The sequence below is a fragment of the Meles meles genome, chromosome 6 (genome assembly GCF_922984935.1).
Source record: "Meles meles chromosome 6, mMelMel3.1 paternal haplotype, whole genome shotgun sequence".
NCBI lineage: Eukaryota > Metazoa > Chordata > Mammalia > Carnivora > Mustelidae > Meles > Meles meles.
In genome coordinates, this window is record NC_060071.1 from 131,187,828 (window position 1) to 131,207,415 (window position 19,588).

Below are 19,588 nucleotides of genomic sequence, written 5' to 3' on the forward strand. Positions count from 1 at the left end.
GTGCCTTTATTGATCTTTGTGTTGAGGGTTTGTTTTTTTTTTTCTGCCCATAAAACTAAGATCTATTGTGTGTGATGCTAAGTACTTAGTACTAGAAATACAGGGAAAAATACAGTTCTGCATTTAAGGCATTTGCTGTCTACTAAAAGACACAAGCACACAGTTAGGAAGTATTAGACACAGGACATGAGACATGTGTGCACTGGAACCACAAAGAATGGACACCTAACCCAGACTTTAGGGGAGCCTTTCACAGAATAGGCTAGAATCTCCATTGTAACAGTAGCTAGTGCTTACTGAGTGCTTACTATTGTCCCTCCCTGCTCTAAGTACTTTACATCCGCCAAGATATTTGGTCCTTACAATAATTCTCCACTATGAGTATTACTATCATTCCTTTTATAAATGAAGATACTGAGTCCCAGGGCAGAGGGATCTGAGAACTTCCCTAGACACATATAGCTAGCAGGTGACTAAAGCAGGATTTCAGGTCAGGCGGACCAGCTCAAGAGCCCATCCCTTTAACTGCCATCTTAGGGAAGGCAGCAACCAAGCCAAGTCTTGTAGAAGGAGAATCCGTGAACTAGTTTAAGCAGCGTGTGGAGAACATTCAGACAGATGGACTTCATGTGCAAAGTCATGATCGCACAGGTTTTTCAGACAAAAGCAAAAGTATGGAGTACCATTCATGATAATAGAACTGGAAGCTGATTTGCAGTATTTAGATAAATATATGTGTGTTTACACACACGCACACACGCGTGCGCGTGCCAGTTAAAAAGTGGGAAAAAAATGAAAAGCAATTCTTTGCCTGCTTTTGGAAGTGTCTGTTCTAAAAACACAAAATGGTAAATATTTGGAGTTTTTGATGGAGCAAACACCCAAGAAGATCAAAATGTCTTTCTTCCTGTTTTTCTTATGTAATCATTAGCTTTGCTTTCTGCTATAAAGGAGTGAAGGTTTTTCCACCCCACAGGTGTTCTTAGGTATGTATTAACTCCTAAAATCCCATATTTGATTTTCTCCTTATTTTACTTTCCCTTTTTGAAACTATTTTTTACATTATTTCTGACCTTTTAAGCTTAAAAATCAGACCCCCAACCTACTGTGGAAAAGAAGTTAAAGCCACAGTGACTAGAGCTACGGCCAGAAGGTCTCCTAGAAACTTTTAGATCCTATTCTCCCCTTTTCCTGATTGGGAAACTGAAGCCCATAGGTTAAGTGATTTTTCCAGTTCATGCAACTGGTTATGGCAAAGCTGAGATAGAACTTTGTATCTCCTGGTTTCTAATCAGTGATTTTTTTTTTTTTTTTACGGTATCTTGCTGCCTCACCTCAGACAGAAGACTACCACAATAAGAATGTTATCTGATTAAATAATCCAACATTATTAGAGAATCTATTTTATGGACATTTAGGACAGTTCCAGGTGCTTACAGTCACAAAGTATGTTTTTGGATAAATCAAGGGCTTTTGATATGGCACACCAGTCACTTTCTAGGGATAACGGTACATTCTGTCAGTGAATTTCTCACGGAGCACCAAACGGAAGGTTCCCATGAGGTGTGTCTCAGAGTTTCTGCTGCTCTGCAGGACTCTAACCTGGGAATGAGATGCCTGTCTCACCTTCTCACAGTCCCCCCAGACCAGGAGTGCGCCTGCGTGGGGGTGAAGGACTAGTGATCCGAAAAGAACATCAAAAGATTTACTTTAGGCTGTAAATAAAAGCATATCCCTCCTCTACTCAAGGTCCTCAGAAAACCTTCGATCTCACTTGGAATTAAATATAAAAAACTTTGCTGCGGCCAAAAAGGCCTTCTTAAGATCTTGTCTCAGAGGCATCTTTGACCTCATCTTGTTGTGAGCTCCCTCATCTCACTGTAAGAGACTGTCCAATATAGAGGAGGCATTCACTAAATATTTGCAGATTGAATAACTGAATGAGAACCTTTCCATTATTGAGTAAGACCCACTCATTCATTCATTCATCAGGAAATAGTTACTGAATACCACCTTTATGGAAGTACTGGGTGGAGTGCTAGGGGCACGGTGGCGAGTAAAGACAAATATGCCCTACCCTTCTGATGCTTATTTCCCAGAGTCAACATGACCATTCAGCAAGTAATCACACAAATAAATGTGCTTTATTTCTGGTAAGTGTTGCAGAGGAAAGGCTCAGGGTGCAGTGGAGAGCTTGTTTGATGGGTTCAGTAAAGGCAGGAGAGAGCATTCCCTAAGGAAGTGATAAAGGATAATAAAATTTAATCATTTTACTTAAGATTTACTTAAGATTCATTGAACATAAATTTTGTACTTAAAAATTAAAAATCCAAGTGGAGCTAAAGGTATGCATGATAAAGTCTATAGGGGAAGGTGTACTGATGTATATAATTTACTTTGTAAGGCATCCAAAAAATAAGTTGGGTTAGTAGATACGCATAGGGATAGATAGATGGGTTAATATGTGTTAAAGCAAATATAATGAAATGTTAATAATAGAATCTAGATGATAAGTATATGGGTGATCTTTGTAAATTTCTTTCAGATTTCCAGTATGCTTGAAAGTGCTCGTAGTATTGGGGGGAAAAGTTTTAACCAGATCAGGAAACAGGAGGGAACATTCTCCACTGAGGGCACAGTATGTATAAAAGTATTTATGTGCCATTACACTCCTATTACTTTTGTGTGTTGGATAATGTCTACAGAACAACAAATGTATTTCTAAATATTGGATATAGTTTTAATTAAGTTTGCCTTGTTTCTGCATTGAATTCTGTGACAGATTTTTATTAGTGTCACAAATTTTAGAGTGTCATTGACCTTCTTTTCTGCATTTGAGAATTACCAGAGTTGACAGTACCTCCCAGAATCAGCCTTTTAAAAATACCTGCTGTTTGGAAAGTATTTGAGGCTTTCACATTCACTCTCTTACTTAATAATAACAGCTACCTGTGGGTATGAGATAATAAAGATCATCGCTTATTTATCCCCATTTTGCAAATTAAAGACTGAAGCTTAGAAGGAGAGGGAAAAGTGATATTCCAGAAACCACAAACACAAGTAACATTACCACAACTATGCATATCCACAAATCAGGTATGCTGATATCCTGTTCAGCCTGCCTTCCCCCTCACCCGTTCTTCATCTGCCAGTGTGAAACATGTGACTGGGACCAATGAATCAGAAGCATGGTCTCTTTCCCTGCCACCGTAGTGGAAATGGCTAAATTCCATCTCTTCCAGGAAGTCTTTGCATATGCTGTCTGCCCCTGATTAACATGCAGTCGTATCTTGGAGGCAAATATTCTTAAAATTCTTTGCCTTGGGAATACACTTTATTTTCAATTTTGAGAAATAAAATGGTGTCACAGAAATTAGACTGTGGGTCTCAAGACCCTCCTGCCTGTAGACCAGTGGTAAGGGCATACAGAGAACATCAACCTAGTCTTCATAGGTGATTTTCCCTCATATCAGGAAGTGGCAAGGGAAGGATGGGAAGGAAATCTCAGGGACCTCAAGGGGAAGAGATACATTTGTTTATTCCTTCTGTCTTCCCTTCAACTCATTCGTGGTATTATTGAAAAAAACTCCCCCAATTAATCTAAAAAAATAAGATCTTGGGTTGACTATGACTTATAATTTGGTCATGTCTAAAAATAAGAAAGCAGTAATCTGGAATGGCAAATTCTGTAGGTTTCATATAGTTCTTCACTTAAAAATATTATTGTGAGTGAGAGTTGGAAAAGATCTAGAAAGCCTTCTTTATTCAAGTTTTTCAACAGAGATATGCCACCTGTTCTCAAATTTTATAGATGGGTGCTTTTTAAAGGAGCTCTTCTTCTTGTGACTAGGATGCTGTTATATGAAGACATAGAATTTGTTGCTGACGAAAATTCTTCTGGATTTTAGCTCAAATACAGTCACTGATGTCATATTGCCATGTGAACTGGTATTTTTAGGTAACACCCTTGTTTACCCTCTTACTCCAATATACACAAAAACACTTGTATCTAAGTGGGTGTCTGATTTTTAGAACTCTCTTAAAGTACACAATCTAGAAATAGAGGACTCTTCTGGTGTTCCGAGAAATCCACACAACTCTGAGCACTGAGGCCCTTTGAAGGATGTACAGCAACAGAATGACTTGCCAGCCTATTCTGTGCTACTGTTTGGTTGGTTTCATTGAGCTCCTGATACAATTTGGATGAAAAGAGGGCCCTATGAAGTCGATACAGTTGTGCTGGATCAAGTCCCCACAAGTTAAAAAGGCAGACAGTCTATCCTTTTTATGATTTCACCCTTCCTCCCCTTGAAATTTGTTTACTCAGGTCCTCTTACCACCTTTTAGCCATTTGTCAAGAAAGTTTTGCAGTGGATCTCTTTCCAAATGAAATAGAATTGCATTTTTGAACCCAAATAAACTGCTTCATAACCTTGTTTATTTAACATCTACATAGTGCCAAAAATGCACATGCTTATTTTTAAAATAAAAATATAGCATCTCCTTATTGCATTTATCATCTAACCCTCAAAATGTATGATTGCAATAGCTCTCTCAGAAAATGCTAGTTGTTATACATTCCGAGGAAAATAAACACATGTGCATTTTTACAGAAAGAAGGATATTTACCAAAGTATACCCACGGTTAAATCTGTTTCTTAAGCTCTCTCTACAGGAGACAGGAAACTAACAACTGCAATGAAGCCCCTTTCTAGTTCCGAATGACTGCTATTTATGTTGTCATACTACGTTCATGATTCAATTTCCCTGTAGTCTAAAACAAAGGAACAACTAAGGAAAAATATACCGCCGACCAGTACAAAGTGCTCGACTACATGGCAGTTTGGTGTGCGCTGCAGATTTTGGAATAGGAAAATTGCCAGCTTATTCTTTGCCCTCTCAGACAGATTGATAGCAAAACCCGCCTGTAGGTGCAAAAGCCACAGAGCCGAATGGACACGATTTCTGAATTTCACTGTTGTTTCTACCATTTGATCTTGCCTTAATCTAGAGAAAATAAATGAAACCACAGACTTTCATTTCTCAGTTTTTAATAAAGAAGCCAAGATTTAGTGGATGGATCAGAGAGTGGTAACTCTGCCTTTGCATTCACAGCCAGCAATGACCGAAGCACCTCTTGTGGCCAGATAGTGTGCTATATTATTGCAAAATGTTACGAAAAAGAAAAGGGTGTGTTAGTGAGCATCATAAAACTGAATCTCATACCTAACTTCCTCAGATCAAAAGATGGAAAATCCTGGGCCCTCCTGAGCTTGCATGTGCTTGGATGCATGGTCTTGAGCGCACAGTCTTCAGCACTGGCCACATGGACCTCTTCCTGCGTCCATCTTGAAACTCCTCTTCCATAAATAAGCCCATCAGGGGCATATCTCCAAAGTTCTAGATATCAGAAGTGATAGTGAAGGAAGGTTAGGAGTTTACATCAAACAGTGTTACAGCTTCTGGGGATTTACCATCAGAGTATTACCGTAGTAAGAACAATGCCATTTCTGCATTCTAACTGCTTAGATTCGTACTCCAAATTTGCCACCACCAGGCTGATGTTACACTTTGGTTCTCAGTTGTTTCATCTGTGTCATGGGGAATAACACATATAACAGCATATCATGGTGTGAGGATTACGAAATGTATTCAAAATTGAGTTACATTTTTATGGTTCGGTCTTTCATTATGGTGCTAGGAGCAGTTGATCATTTGCTTTGTCACTGCTCTTAGCTCAGTGAGAGTCCAGCTCCTTAAGTCTCTGAGATAAACCAAGTGTTACTATACAAAGTAAACCCACTTTATTAAGTGGGTTCTTAACTGTGAATTTTTCTTTGTTTTCAATTTTGATAGGAAATTTAGTATCTTATAATATTTTCAAAAGAGAAACCATCTTTAAACCCTTTTGTGAATGTCTCCTTTAGTTCTTGTAGAAAATTCACCCAAGAAAATTAAAGACAGGTTAAGCACCTGCCATTTGGTACCATTACTGAATAACTGGAGAGATTATTCCGTTAATTCTAGTAGTAGGGACTTGTCTGTGCCCTTTAAAGCATTAGACTGGGTGAGGCAGAAAAAATTAACCAACTTAAAAAATAGAGTTTCCCTGACTCTGCATGAGGTATTTTGCCCTAGGAACTAACATACTATATGGGTCCTTATTGCACTGGAAAACCAGTAAATTCCTTATTCAGATTATTCATCTGCTAATGGTTCCGTTTTTCTAGCACTGTTAGCTTTTGGGGAAAAGTGAACTTGAAGTGACATGTAATGTGACCAGACTCTAATCTTAGAACCCCAGAGCAGCTCACGTTATTTAAAAAAAAAAAAAAGAACGTGCACATGCATACTCTCAAGTCTATATGCAGAAGTGGTGGTTTTAAGCTCACTCACATGCATACAGAGACCACAACAGTCAGAAAATAAATATGCTCCCCCAAATATCACTTACTCATGAAATTATGAGATGTGAGATGCCTGCAGGCCTGCTGGACTCATTATTTTCATTATTTCATATCTTACTGTTGCAGAGGCCTTAAAAATCTCAGCATCTGTCTACGTAATTTCTTTAAAATAAATGCAATGAATTTTTTTCTTTCTGTAATTCTTACATCTTTTGCATATGCATACTTCTCCCTCACCCCTCTCCCCCAGGAGTTAAAATCTCCTGGAGAACAGGAACTGTGCCATCTCTGTCTTGTGGATCTTTCTGTGGTATCTAGATACACATTTGGTGTTACCTGATTGACAAGACTGTAAGGATGAAGGCAAAGGCATGTGAACCAGAAACTCTTTCTGATATTAAGGAAGATGCTTAGAAACAACACATAAAAGGAATACAAAGTAAGCCACAACTAAAATAGATGATGAAAAAGTTTAAAGATATTAATGGGGACATAGGGGGTGGGAGCGGAGAGTAGAAAAATAGCTGTACTTAAGAAAGTAAGAGCCAAGGAGTTTTTTAAGGTTCACGCAAAATATATATATATATAGCCATTTTGAATATGCATCCAAAAACTATCAAATAGTCAAAATAAACTAGTATGTGAAAATATGCAAGAAAAAAATTTCTTCATGCAGTCACCTGGTTGATTGAAAATTTTAAACAAAAATATTTGCATAACATGCTGAATTTTATAGTAGGGAAAGAAATCATGTGCTTATTTTAAGAACAAAATGAGTTTAACATACTTCTCCATAGTTCAGAGGGTCACTTCTGAATGACAAAATTTATGGGACTAAAAAAAGGGAAGTAGTTTCCAAATTGCAAGTCTATTTGAATCATTGTTCATGAAGATTTTTTTTGATGCAAAAAAAAAATTTTTTTTCTTTAAAATCACCACAGCATGGATTTGTATTTTATTGTTAAAGGGCCAATATAATTATTGAGGAGATCTATTAATTTTACTATTGATGAATATAACACACATGGTGGCTAAAATTACTTGCTCTCCTAAACCTACATGTTGGGGCCTATATTAAGAAACTTGTCATTTTGATGAATCTTTCCTACACATGAAAAAATTAAATGAAGCCATTTAAAATGCATGGATGTTTAAGTGAGCACATGCGGCAAAAAGAAAAAACTAACAAGCATATAAATGTTAAACAGAAGAAAGAAAATACTAAAGCCTTTAAATGGAACTAGAAAAGGAAGATTTTTATGAACTTGAAGAAATAGGACATATGACTTCCAATTTCAAAATGGTGAAGTTAGAGTGTTTCTGCTCTCTTAAAAATCACATTAGAAAAGGATATGAAGAAAGAGAAACACTGATTTATGCATTGACAATTAGAAGACATGTATAACTCCCATGTTGGAGAATCCTGTTAGAGAAATGGTAAAATGATTCAAAGCAGAGAAGGAAAAATGCAAGCACCTGTCAAGGAGATACCAACAGAAAGCAAATATCTTTCACCCTGCAGACTTTTAGAGAGGTTTTTGAATTTGATGTACCATTTACTCCAGAAGGAGAGGGTGGAAATGAGTATATTGAAAATGTCTGCAAGGAGGTGTTAGACCCTCAACTCTCTGTCTCCGTCTCCACCCCAACACAAACCCTGCAGAGACATACATGTATGTTCTGGAGAAGCTCTGGATTGGAAGTGAAGGCAGACCACAACACTAGAGTGAGACAGAGGATTTACAATAGGAAGATTAAGTGTAAGTGGGCATACCAAATGAGGTAACACCAGTTCCTAACCCTGTCTGGTTCCAGAAAAACTGAACTCCCTCTGAGGAAAAAATCCTCATGTACTCATAATTTGGAGCCTCCTCCCACCAAAAAAAGATTAACCTACAATTTATGTAATTCTCTGGCATTATTTTTAATAATTAAGGCATTTGTTCTGTGTAATAACTAATAAACCCTGAGATCCCATGGCTAAACACAATAGAGGCTGATATCTCACTCACATGAAGTCCAGTATGGCCGACAGCTCTCCTCTCTCTTGAAGCTCTGCCATCTGAAGCATGTGGCCTCCAAGCTCCTCATAGCAGGGGCTGGGATGGAAGCGGGAACACATAGGGTCTTAACTGACTAAGCTTATAAGTGAGACCTGTCACTTGGACTCATTGTGTGTTGTTCAGAACCATTCACATGGGAGATGTAGGGGAGCAGCATATGGAATATTGGGTGGCCACTAACTTCTCAACAACACTGCAAACTTAGGTCCAGGTTATCACAAAACACTTCACTTTCTTCCCATGCACCAGCCACAGGGTTTGTGGTTTATTTTATTGAATAATTGCAATTCATTTTAAATTTAAAAGCTAATATCTGTTGACTAAGAATCCATTGATGTGCTGGGCCTGTGACAGGACTAAGAATATGGAGATGCCTAGGATACATTCTCTGGTCTCAAGGTTATTCTACCACTTCTTGGTTCATATTGCCTTTAAAATAATGTTTAGATCATTCCCTGTTAATATTTATATTGGTGGGTGTAACCAAAACTAATTAAAGACTAAGTTTTTTTATTTATAATCAAGAGGATTTTGTGTCCCTCTTATAAATATTTAATTTCAGATGTTTCTCCCAAATTTTATGAGAACCTCTTCTTTTTTAAGTAAAATAATGGTTGGGAACTCTTTTCTTCTGTAGAATGGCAACGTGGGAGGATCTCTAATACATTCCATAGAGAAGTAACTTCAAATTCATCTGTTTCTCGATATATTTTGTGCTTTATTTCTGATGTTCACTGAAGCAGGTTTGTAAATTAATATGAAATGCTCTATAGAAACTTTCATAGCATATCAGTTGAAGGTAATTATCCAGGAAAAGTTTTTATATCTGAGGCTGTTTTACAAATGCATCTCATACGCTCTATGAAAGGAAATAATTCTCCTGATTTAAAAAATATGTATTTATCTTAGAAATACTATTATATCTGTTCTTATTTTACTGTCTAAATCTATAGATTGAACTGCTTCTAACATGGTACAAGTGATTTTTAGTCCTTGGATTCTGGGAGTATTGATCAATTTTTTATAATGTTTGGCTGCCTTATGTTTTCTTTTTCAGAGTACCCGCATGGCCTTGGACCATCTGGAGTCTGTGCCTGAGAAACTGAGCTTACTAGAAGATTTCAAAGACCTGAGAGTGAGAAAAAGTTGGCTTGTCTCTTTCAGTATTCCTATTTGAGTGAGAACATTTGACATCTTCCTGTTGTGCAAAGAAGGTTGTAGGGAGGGTGGAAGAACCAAAAAAATATTGGAGACTCTTAATATTCCATCTTATCAGAGTCTATTGACATTTGTTAAGTCAGGATTGAAAATACTGGAACTTACGTATTACCACGATAGAGTATTAGAGACGTTTATCCTCACACTAGAAGCTCATTTGGCTTCCTAAAGCTTTAACTTTAATTTAGAAACATCTAAGATTTAAAAGAGGTTACACATTATATTGACAGTAGATAACTTTTTGACAAGCAGTTTTAATTTAGGGACTATCTTCTTTCTTTAATTACAAATTTTCAGAGTACTGTTTGTTTTAGAGATATGATAGTACACAGGTTATCTCTATACTATGATATTTGAATTCAGATCCACAGAGTTTTAGATTTTATATCCCATGCCATTTATCGATAGAACTCAAACCACAAATCATTTCATTATCAAGGAAATTAATTTCATGTGTGGACATAACTACTATAACTTCTTGAAGTTCTCGTAGAGGAGACATGTAAAACAAATAATTGCCTCCAGTCCTGCCAGACAAGGTTCAGGCCAGAGAATACCTTGTATATCCCTTTAGGGATGCATAGATAAATGGCAGTTGTAGTGATTTATAATACCTTGGTCCCATGTGGCTGAACCTAGCAATGGTGAGACTATACTTTGAAAACCATGAACCCCTTATTTCATATTGGCTTTAAAATATAACTTGTGTCACATTTAGATTTTGTTTAAATCTAACAGAGTATTTGAGAATCTAATGAGTAGGAAATATAGCCTGATTATGCCATATTGATTATCAGAGGCACTGACAGAATGTGGCTCTCAAGATCTATGCTATCTTAAAGTCACCTTTCACTAAGCATATTTTGATAGTTCGGTAACTAAACATTATTGAACAGGATCCAGGGTTAAGCTGACACATCCAGAAATCGAGGCTATCACAGATAGAACAAACAAAGTGTTTCTAGTACCTTTTGCTAAAGTTTCGATTCTTTCTCATGATTTGATTACATATTTGCAGTCTAAATCCCTATCAAAGGATTATGAAACCAGTGTCCAAAGAGATGTGATTTTAACTCACCATTCTATTACCCGATGTAGATAGCAGACAGTATGTTATTCCATATCCCTTCCACATTTTTCTCTGTAGCTAACAAGTCATCTAAAGGAAGGAAGGGCAGACAAGAGAAGGTGTTGGAAACAGGTGGCATTTGCTACTGAAAAACAGATGTCTCTCTTACACCAGGATAAAAAAGAAAAAATTTAACCTCCAGTGACAGATCATTGTTTCTCCAGGGGTCTACACTGAACAGAATATTCATAAATGCAATTTATAAGTTCTCTGCTATTACCAGAAGTTTTACTTTTTTTCATCATATGGGCTAAGTGATTACCTACAAGTCTAGCTTATATATACACACATATGAAGATGCCTGTTTAGTGGTGTTTTTAGGGAGAGTATTTTTCAAAGTTTGTAATCGTGCTTTCCAATATTAGTCATTAAAATTGAAACCTTTAGCTTCCAAGGAAAGGAGTCCATTATCAAGTGTTCCACACTAGCATGCAGCGGGCAGTAGCTACATTCTAACCTGTATTACATTTATTTTCAAATCCTCAGACCCCCTACTCATGGGCACTATTTCCCCCATTGTTACAGCCAAAGAAACGGAAGCTGAGAGTATGTAAAGTGTTTCGAACTGGGATCTAGTTCCATGTATTAACTACAATCCCATTTTCTTTGTCTTTACTGCCTCTAGCTCGAAACCTACTCTCTATGTACTCTAAAGTCCTCTCTATGATTAAAAAGAGCTTATTTGGGGCGCCTGGGTGGCTCAGTGGGTTAAAGCCTCTGCCTTCAGCTCGGGTCATGGTCTCAGGGTCCTGGGATCGAGCCCCGCGTCGGGCTCTCTGCTCGGCAGGGAGCCTGCTTCCTCTCTCTCTCTCTCTGTCTATGTCTCTGCCTACTTGTGATCTCTGTCTGTCCAATAAATAAATAAAATGTTAAAAAAAATTTAAAAAAAAGAGCTTATTTAGTCAACTTAATGAAAACAACTAGATCTGGCCTTAAATAAAAATGCATAAAGCCTTTAGATTATGAGGTTATGTTTTTCAAACTTCTAAAACTTTCTAAAAATCAAGATGCTGTCAACAAGAGCCCAAAGATGTAAGCTCTGATCTGAGCTTTTACTAAGTAGTTGCAAAACTACTTAGTAAATTTGGTATTTCCTCATCCCTAGAATGAGGGGCTTGAGCAACATTATCTCTAGTTCCTACTCACACTGGCATTGCTAGTATCTCTATGAAGATATATTTCACATGTATATTTCTTGATAATACTACAGTCTATGGCTAAGTAAGTATAAGCTATAGTAAATGCAAATCTCATCCTATTTAGTCTTTTTTTTTCCTTTAAACATGTCATAGGCCCTCTTATTTTCTTTAACCTTGTTTTGAAAGAAGTAGTTCAACTCTACAATTCCACATTTAAACCTTATATACTTGGTATGATAGAAAAGAAATAGCTTTGGGCTCCAAGCCCAATCTGTCACAAATTGCCTAGTCTTGGGCAAATCATTTTTAACTTCCACTGGGGTATAACTTTTTATCTATAATAAAGAAATTTGTAATTCTAATACCCCTTCCAGCTTGAACACTCAGTAAGTTCCTTGGGACTATTTGGGGAACTAAATCCTGTAGATATTTTTCTTACATATGCAAATCAGTTGCTCTTCTTTTATTCTAATTTCTTCCTAATTATAATAGAAATGTCTAAATAACTAGGTATCATAACCGCTATGTTCCATCCTCTCTCCAAACAATGGAGGAAGGGAAGAAGGGGAGGAGAGAAGGGGAAGAAGAGAATGAATGAATGAATGAATGACTCTGACATTTTTCTTTCTTAATTTCTTTACTATCTGAATCTATGCTTTTGAGAGCAGATGAAGTATCCTTCAATTTAAAAATCTATGTGATATATTGGTTAACAGGGTAGAATGTTTAATAATTAATGATGAAAGAGGACTCTAGTTTTAAACGTAACATTTTTTTAAAGATTTTATTTATTTGAGGGAGAGAGCATGCATGTGTGGGGGGAGGGGGATGGGCAGAGGGACAGAGAGGGAGAGAGAATCTAGAGCAGACTCCACACTCAGCAGAGTCTGCCCTACACGGGCTCAATCCCACGACCGTAAGATCATGACCTGAGCTGAAACCAAGAGTTAGTTGCTTTACCGACTGAGCCACCCAGGAACCCCAGTAACATTTTTTTTTTTTTTAAACACAGAATATTCTGATGTCAGGTACTACTCCAAGAGAGAGAATGCAGCATTCAAAAGTGACATGGTGTCATTAATGACCATCTTTAGACAACTCACTTTTACTGGAACCTTGTTCCCTTCAACTAAAAGTGTCAGTCATTTCAGACTGACGAAGGACTAGTTGTGAAAAGAATGCACATAACCAAAGTGGGATCCTGTTTTTATTTTTAAGGTAGCATCCAAAGCAACCCTTTCCTTCTTTCTCCTTGGCATGACCTCTGTTTCCCCCAGATCTTTCTAAACACCTATCAATACTTTCCTTTTTCTTATTTCAAATACCGATTTTCCTTTCATCTGCTGGTTTTAACATTTTTTTTTTCAGGATTCCTGCAGTTTTTCTGAAAGAATTGATGGGAGATATCCTAAATACGGAGTTCACAGAGAGTCTCTTCAGCGCTGTGATGACACCAAGTACAGAGTCAGAGGCTTCAAAGTAATGTCCTTTATATACATTTTCAGTCTTTGAGCATTATCCATGTTTGTGGCTACAGCCTTCTAAGCTGCCCCTGCAGGGTTCACGTAAGAGAAAAGATATTCCTTAATCTTCAGTTTTGGGGGACTAGAGAATAAAATTTCCAGATATTGTACCTATAACTTTTTACTTGGGAATTATCTTTAATTTTATGCCATTGTTGCTTAACATGTTATTGTCTCTTGGTATTGATGCTGTTTAAGAAATCATATGCCAGGATACCCTTGGTCTCTTGATTGGTCAGAGGCTCCACATAGGTGGTAGCCCTCCTCTGTGCATAGTAAGTCCAGCTACTCTCAGAGCTAAAGTCTCCAGAAGGTCAAGTAACGCATAGTACTTCGTGAACTCTAATCTTGGTGTTTATAATCATTCTTTTCCTGAGGATATGAACTCCATACAATGACTTCAGCTTATGGTTCATTAGTGTGGAATCAACACAGGAGACTGGAAAGTTGACCATATTGATAAAAAAGCCTACCATCCTCTAGAGTCTCCCCAAGATCCACCTGGGGTGTGGGTGATTTTAAACCCATTAGACCTGAACAGTTACTAGCTTAGAGCAGCATTTCTCAGCCGTGGGATTAACATTTGGACCAGAAAATTCTTTGTTGTGAAGGCGGCCTTACACATTATAGAACTTTCAGCAGTAGCCCTAGGTTCTACTCACCAGATGCCAGTGGCGCCCTCCATCTCAAGTTGTGGCATCAAAACATGTCTCTAGACATTTGCCAAACACCCCCTAGAGAGCAAAACCATCCCCCCATTCAGAACACTGACCTAGAGAGAATCCATCTATTTTCAAATGTACATGCCCAAGTCAATTTAGGGAAACAAACAAACAAACAAAAATTAAAGGTTCTTCTATCTTTTTTATATTCTCACAGACTTCAGTATGTATGAATATTCATTACACCGTATATATTCACTTATTACAGCCAAATGTAATTATTTCTAAGAAGCTTCTTCTGTCTTCTGAATGTAATTGGATAGAATGCTCCGTGGATCTAAAGACAGTGTTCATTTCCATAAGTCTTTCCCTAGCATGCTTAAAATGAGCTCTCTGCTTTCCCCATCCCAAATAAAAACAACACAGTTATGCCACATTATTGATGCTGTAACTGTGCAAAGGGTGTCCTGCGACTGTGCCTTTTTCCCTTTGATTTTTTTATAGTTGGGGATTATTGACTATAACAGTGACCTTATTGTCTTATGTAGCAGATCCTAATTTCACTAAATCATCTTCCGACATCCCCATCAGGCCCCATATACTCAAGCATTTCTCCACCACTTAATATGGGATGCTGCTAAACTTCAACAGAAGTACAAAGGTTAGGCAGCCATAGCCCATAATACTGCTGACTCATTGTTGAGGCAACCGCATGAAGGTGCTCTGTTCATAGCTGTCATATGCTTTACATGCATTAGCTCATTTAATCCTTGCAGCAAACCTGGCAGGTCAGCACCATTATTTGCCTTCTCTTACCATTGAAGGTTATAGAACTATTAAATGGTTGATCCAGGATTAAGACTGAGATCTGCCTGGCTTCAGAAATTGATATCCTTGACTGCTAAGCTATAATAGTGTAAATTTGGGCCTCCTAGAACCTTAATTTTTCTAGAAATCATCAGATGTAGAACCATATTTTTAATGTGAAACTCCATTGTCTCCAAAAATAAACCCAGTACGTGCCTCTTAGTTCAACAGAGGTCTAGATGCAAATGACACCTTTAAAACATTATTTCTCACTATGGTTAGATTTCGTATCAGGTGAATCAGTACTACCTAGTGACACCCAGAATGCTTTAAATCAGTGTAATTTCCATAACAGCATATGGCAAAGCTATGAATGTTTAACGTGTTCAGCAAGTAATCTTGTTGGAGTTCTCTTTAAAATTACATTTGCAGCTGTAGAAGAAATCGGGCCTGGTTTGTAAGGGAGGCCAACACTTAGTAAAACAAGAAATAAGTTGAAAATTTTGCAAATAGGTAGTGCGAGTATTAGAAAAGACCGCAAAGCACATTTTATGATGACATTTGTTATACATTAATATTACTTAAACATTTTAAAACATTGATCCATTCCAGTAATGAATATGTAGACTCTCACCATTTGTAACAGATGTCTGGCCTGAAATAATGCATAATCTAACTCAGCACCCATGAGTACATCCTATTTTGGAGAAGAAAATGTGGGAGCACATTTTGGCCAGTTGTGATACCAACAATTATTTGCTCCTATACCCTTTATGAAAACAATTCACTGGAAATGTTTCAAAAGGAGCAGGAGCTCAGATGGGCAGTGAGACATTTGTTAATCATTTCTTAGCCTCACAGATAATCAGAAGACGACCTCCGGTTAATTGTTGATATCCTGAAGGCTAGGCTTCAAGTAAGACGCATTGGTCCTCTATCAAGAGAGAAGGTGCTGCCCTAGTTTTATCTGATATTATTTCCACAGCTATTAACTGCCCACATGTTTTGCTAGGAGACTTCAAAGAAAAGACACATTGCAGTGACTTGAATTTGTTGGTTCTTCTGACAACTGTGGTTCCGGGAAATCAGTTATTGTAGGATTCAGTTTAAAATTCTACAAACAGGGGCACCTGGGTGGCTCAGTGGATTAAGCCGCTGCCTTCGGCTCGGGTCATGATCTCAGGGTCCTGGGATCGAGCTCCACATCAGGCTCTCTGCTCCGCAGAGAGCCTGCTTCCTTCTCTCTCTCTGCCTGCCTCTCTGCCTACTTGTGATCTCTTTCTCTGTCAAATAAATAAATAAAATCTTTAAAAATAAAATAAAATTCGACAAACATACTGAGCTGCCACCACCCTGCAAAGCCCTGTATGACCTAACCCAGGTGAGGTCGCAGGACACAGAAAGATGCCCAAGGCGTGGTCCTCATGGAGGGAATAGTTACCTGTTTGTCTTCTTGAATAGCTTCATCCTCGCCCCGTTATGTTAGAGCAGGAGTCAACACACTACCTCCCGTGAGGTAAGTGCTGCCTGCTGACTGCTTTCGTCAGTAACATTTTATTGAGGTTCAGCCACGCATTTATTCACGTATCGTCCGTGGCTGCCTTCACACTCAGCAGCAACAGTCGAGTAGGTAGGGCAGAGACTGAATGGCTCCAAAAGCCTACGCTCTGTATGATCTGGCCCTCGAAAGAAAGCGTTTGCCAGCCCCTGGTTGGAAGAAAGGAGAAATTACCAACCTCGTCTTTCTTCCCGCACACATTCAGACAGTGTGTCCTCTGCTTGATTTACCAATCAAATAAGTACTTCCCAGGCTCTTTGGAAAGTCATCGTACTTATCCATGCATCCAGCAAATACTCAGTGTCCATTATGTGCCAGGAACTTACTAGGTAGGTGCTTGCCACTCACATCTGTCAACAAAACAGACGAAGCCCCCTGCCTCTCTGAAGCTCCCGTTCTAATTGCTGCACATGGGTGCTTGTTTTTAAGTACAACATTCAAGGAGAACTTGAGTTTCTGTAACATACAGGCACTCTGCTGGGGGCGGGAGATAATGGCAGAAGAAGAGAAATCATCACCAACCCTTAGGAATGCAAAGCCTTCACACAGTCTGTAGCACAAAAGACAAAGTGTTTTATGCACGTTTGTTTGGAAGAGGATCACTATTAGCATTACAGGTACAGAACCCTGACTGCGTTACTCTTGAACACGACGAACAGTTGGAATAGCAGAACCGTATTGGCCACTGGCTTCTCTCAATTTGTTCCTGTTGTAAGAAGGCATGTAAGAAACCACACTGCTGGTGGAGAGAGCAGTAAGCAGAAAGGGGACAAGCCAGGGGCTCTTTCTGTCTAGGCTATAGCAACCTCCTGCTGTTTCCTTGTATGGCGACTGGGGTTTAAGGAGGGCACTTGTCAGGATACCCATGGGGTGACGTTGAACCCTGTAGTGTACACTCGAAACTAATGTTATACTGTATGCTAACTAACTAGAATTCAAGTTAAAACTAAAAAAAAAATTAAAAAAATAAAATCAGATTTCTACAAACCTTTCAAGATTTTCAATGTCCACAGTTTCTGAGAGCATAATATAATATTGTATTAAGCTGTCCAAGTTAACTGGACAAAGCCTGATCTAAAAGTTTATGTTTAGAATGCAATTCAGACCTGAATCTGACACGACATTTCTCTCTGTGTGTAGACAACAGAAGCATTTCATAGCCTCTCCTTCATCAAACTGGGTTTCTGTAGAACATACAGTCTTCCTTGCTGTCCCAGCTATTTCAAATAGAACAGAATGTTCGAAAGTCAACATAACATTCTTAATCTGAATTCACAGAGGAGCATGGTTTTGTCCAAAAAAATCCCCGTTTACTGCCTGCCCTTTTTTGCTCTCTACCCATACTAAATATATAGTTTTAAGTAGCAGTGGATTTTATAGTAAAATCACAGAAGGCACGATTCCCCGCCCCCCTTCCTTCCTTCTCCTGGAAGAAAAATCATGATTTTCAATTTCTAGCTGAAGACTTAGTACATAACGTCTTTTTTTTTTTTTAAATATTTTATTATTTGACAGAGAGAGATCACAAGTAGATAGAGAGGCAGGCAGAGAGAGAGAGAGAGAGGGAAGTAGGCTCCCTGCTGAGCAGAGAGCCCGATGCAGGGCTCGATCCCAGGACCCTGAGATCATGACCTGAGCCGAAGGCAGCAGCTTAACCCACTGAGCCACTCAGGCGCCCCCATAACGTCTTTTAAAGAAGCAGATGTTTTGCAGGATAAGAGGAGGTAGGTGAGGAAGTGTTCACAATGGTTTTCGACACAGTTTATGCAGGCAGAGTCTGCCAAAGCCCTTTGTCCTATTTGTTCAATGTAAGCGTGTGTATGATATAAGTACATGCTTTACTCCTGGAAGCTATTTCTTCCTCCTTGAATCTCTCCATGATTTGTTTATACTTTGCTCATAGCAGTTAATGGCTGTTAACACTTCCTCTCTTAGGTCAGCTCTTTCTGGACACAGCTTAAATCCTCTCCCATAGTAGCTGCTGCATGCGATGCATAACTCCTGGTGCAATTCAAGATTAGGGGTGACATTTATTGAATAACTATTAAAATATATCACCGTTATTATTGAGGTAATTTTACAGATGTTCCTTAGAAACAATAGTAGCAACTGTGGGAGAATTTGAGGAACATTAACCAGTCTCCCAACCTTTAAGCCTCTCCTATATAGCGATTTAGGGTTCAAGGCTAATCTTTAGGTTAACACTAAAAAAAAAATAGTAAAACGATAGGTGATTACTGAAATTTAGGAAACACTGTTCTACTGGATTATATGACTTTTGAGGACACTGTCTGCCTCATCTTTAACTCCAGAGTACACAATGAGCATCCTATACATGCTAAACTGGTGAGGAGGTTGTTGGGTTTTTTTTATTTGTTTGTTTGTTTTCTCCTAGCTTTAGCTTTTCTGGAATTCTAACAAAAATTTAAATGCTGTTTTTTTCAGGATTGTTCATATGACATGTCTGAAACTCTGTAGGCAAACAAATCATGCTTAAGTCTAAAGAGATTTTCATTCTTTTGAAGTGATCAATACTAACTTGCCAGCCATAATAGTTAACTAGTTGATTTCATCTAGCTCTTTAAAAGCTAAACAAACGATTGCCAAATGAATTGGAGTTTTTCTTTGTTGTAAAATTTGAAAATAGCAATGACTCAAAGGTGTTTATTTAGGAATCAACATGGGTACTTAGATGAGCATATTAATTTCTTAACCTACTTGAGCTCCCCTGCTAACAAACTTAGTTCCCTTGATAAGCACCATACTTTCACCTTTCCCAATAATTTACTCAACAAGAACATTAGGAAGATTGTGGAGAAATTCACTTTTAAGCACCTTAAATCCAAAATTCTAGATGCTAAAAAACATGAGGAATACTGATTAAATGTCTTATTAGACTTAATTAAAAATGTTATAACAACTCATAAAGCAATTCAGTAACGTGGCAGGATACAAAGTCAATGTACAGAAATCAGTGGCTTTCTTATACACTAACGATGAAAATACAGAAAGGCAAATTAGAGAATCGATTCCATTTACTATAGCACCAAGAACCATAAGATACCTGGGAATAAACCTAACC

At 38.0% G+C, this 19,588-nt stretch overlaps 1 protein-coding gene across 5 annotated transcripts in view; it reads left to right on the plus strand.

The window, feature by feature from the left end:
- CEP128 (centrosomal protein 128) overlaps positions 1 to 19,588 on the plus strand; it is a 412,817-nt gene that overhangs the window by 375,728 nt on the left and 17,501 nt on the right. For all 5 annotated transcript variants that reach the window (XM_046006996.1, XM_046006995.1, XM_046006999.1 and 2 more), the window contains 2 exons: positions 9,528 to 9,605; positions 13,325 to 13,435. In XM_046006996.1, coding sequence (XP_045862952.1) covers positions 9,528 to 9,605; positions 13,325 to 13,435 — 189 coding nt within the window. The remainder of the gene's footprint in view (positions 1 to 9,527; positions 9,606 to 13,324; positions 13,436 to 19,588) is intronic.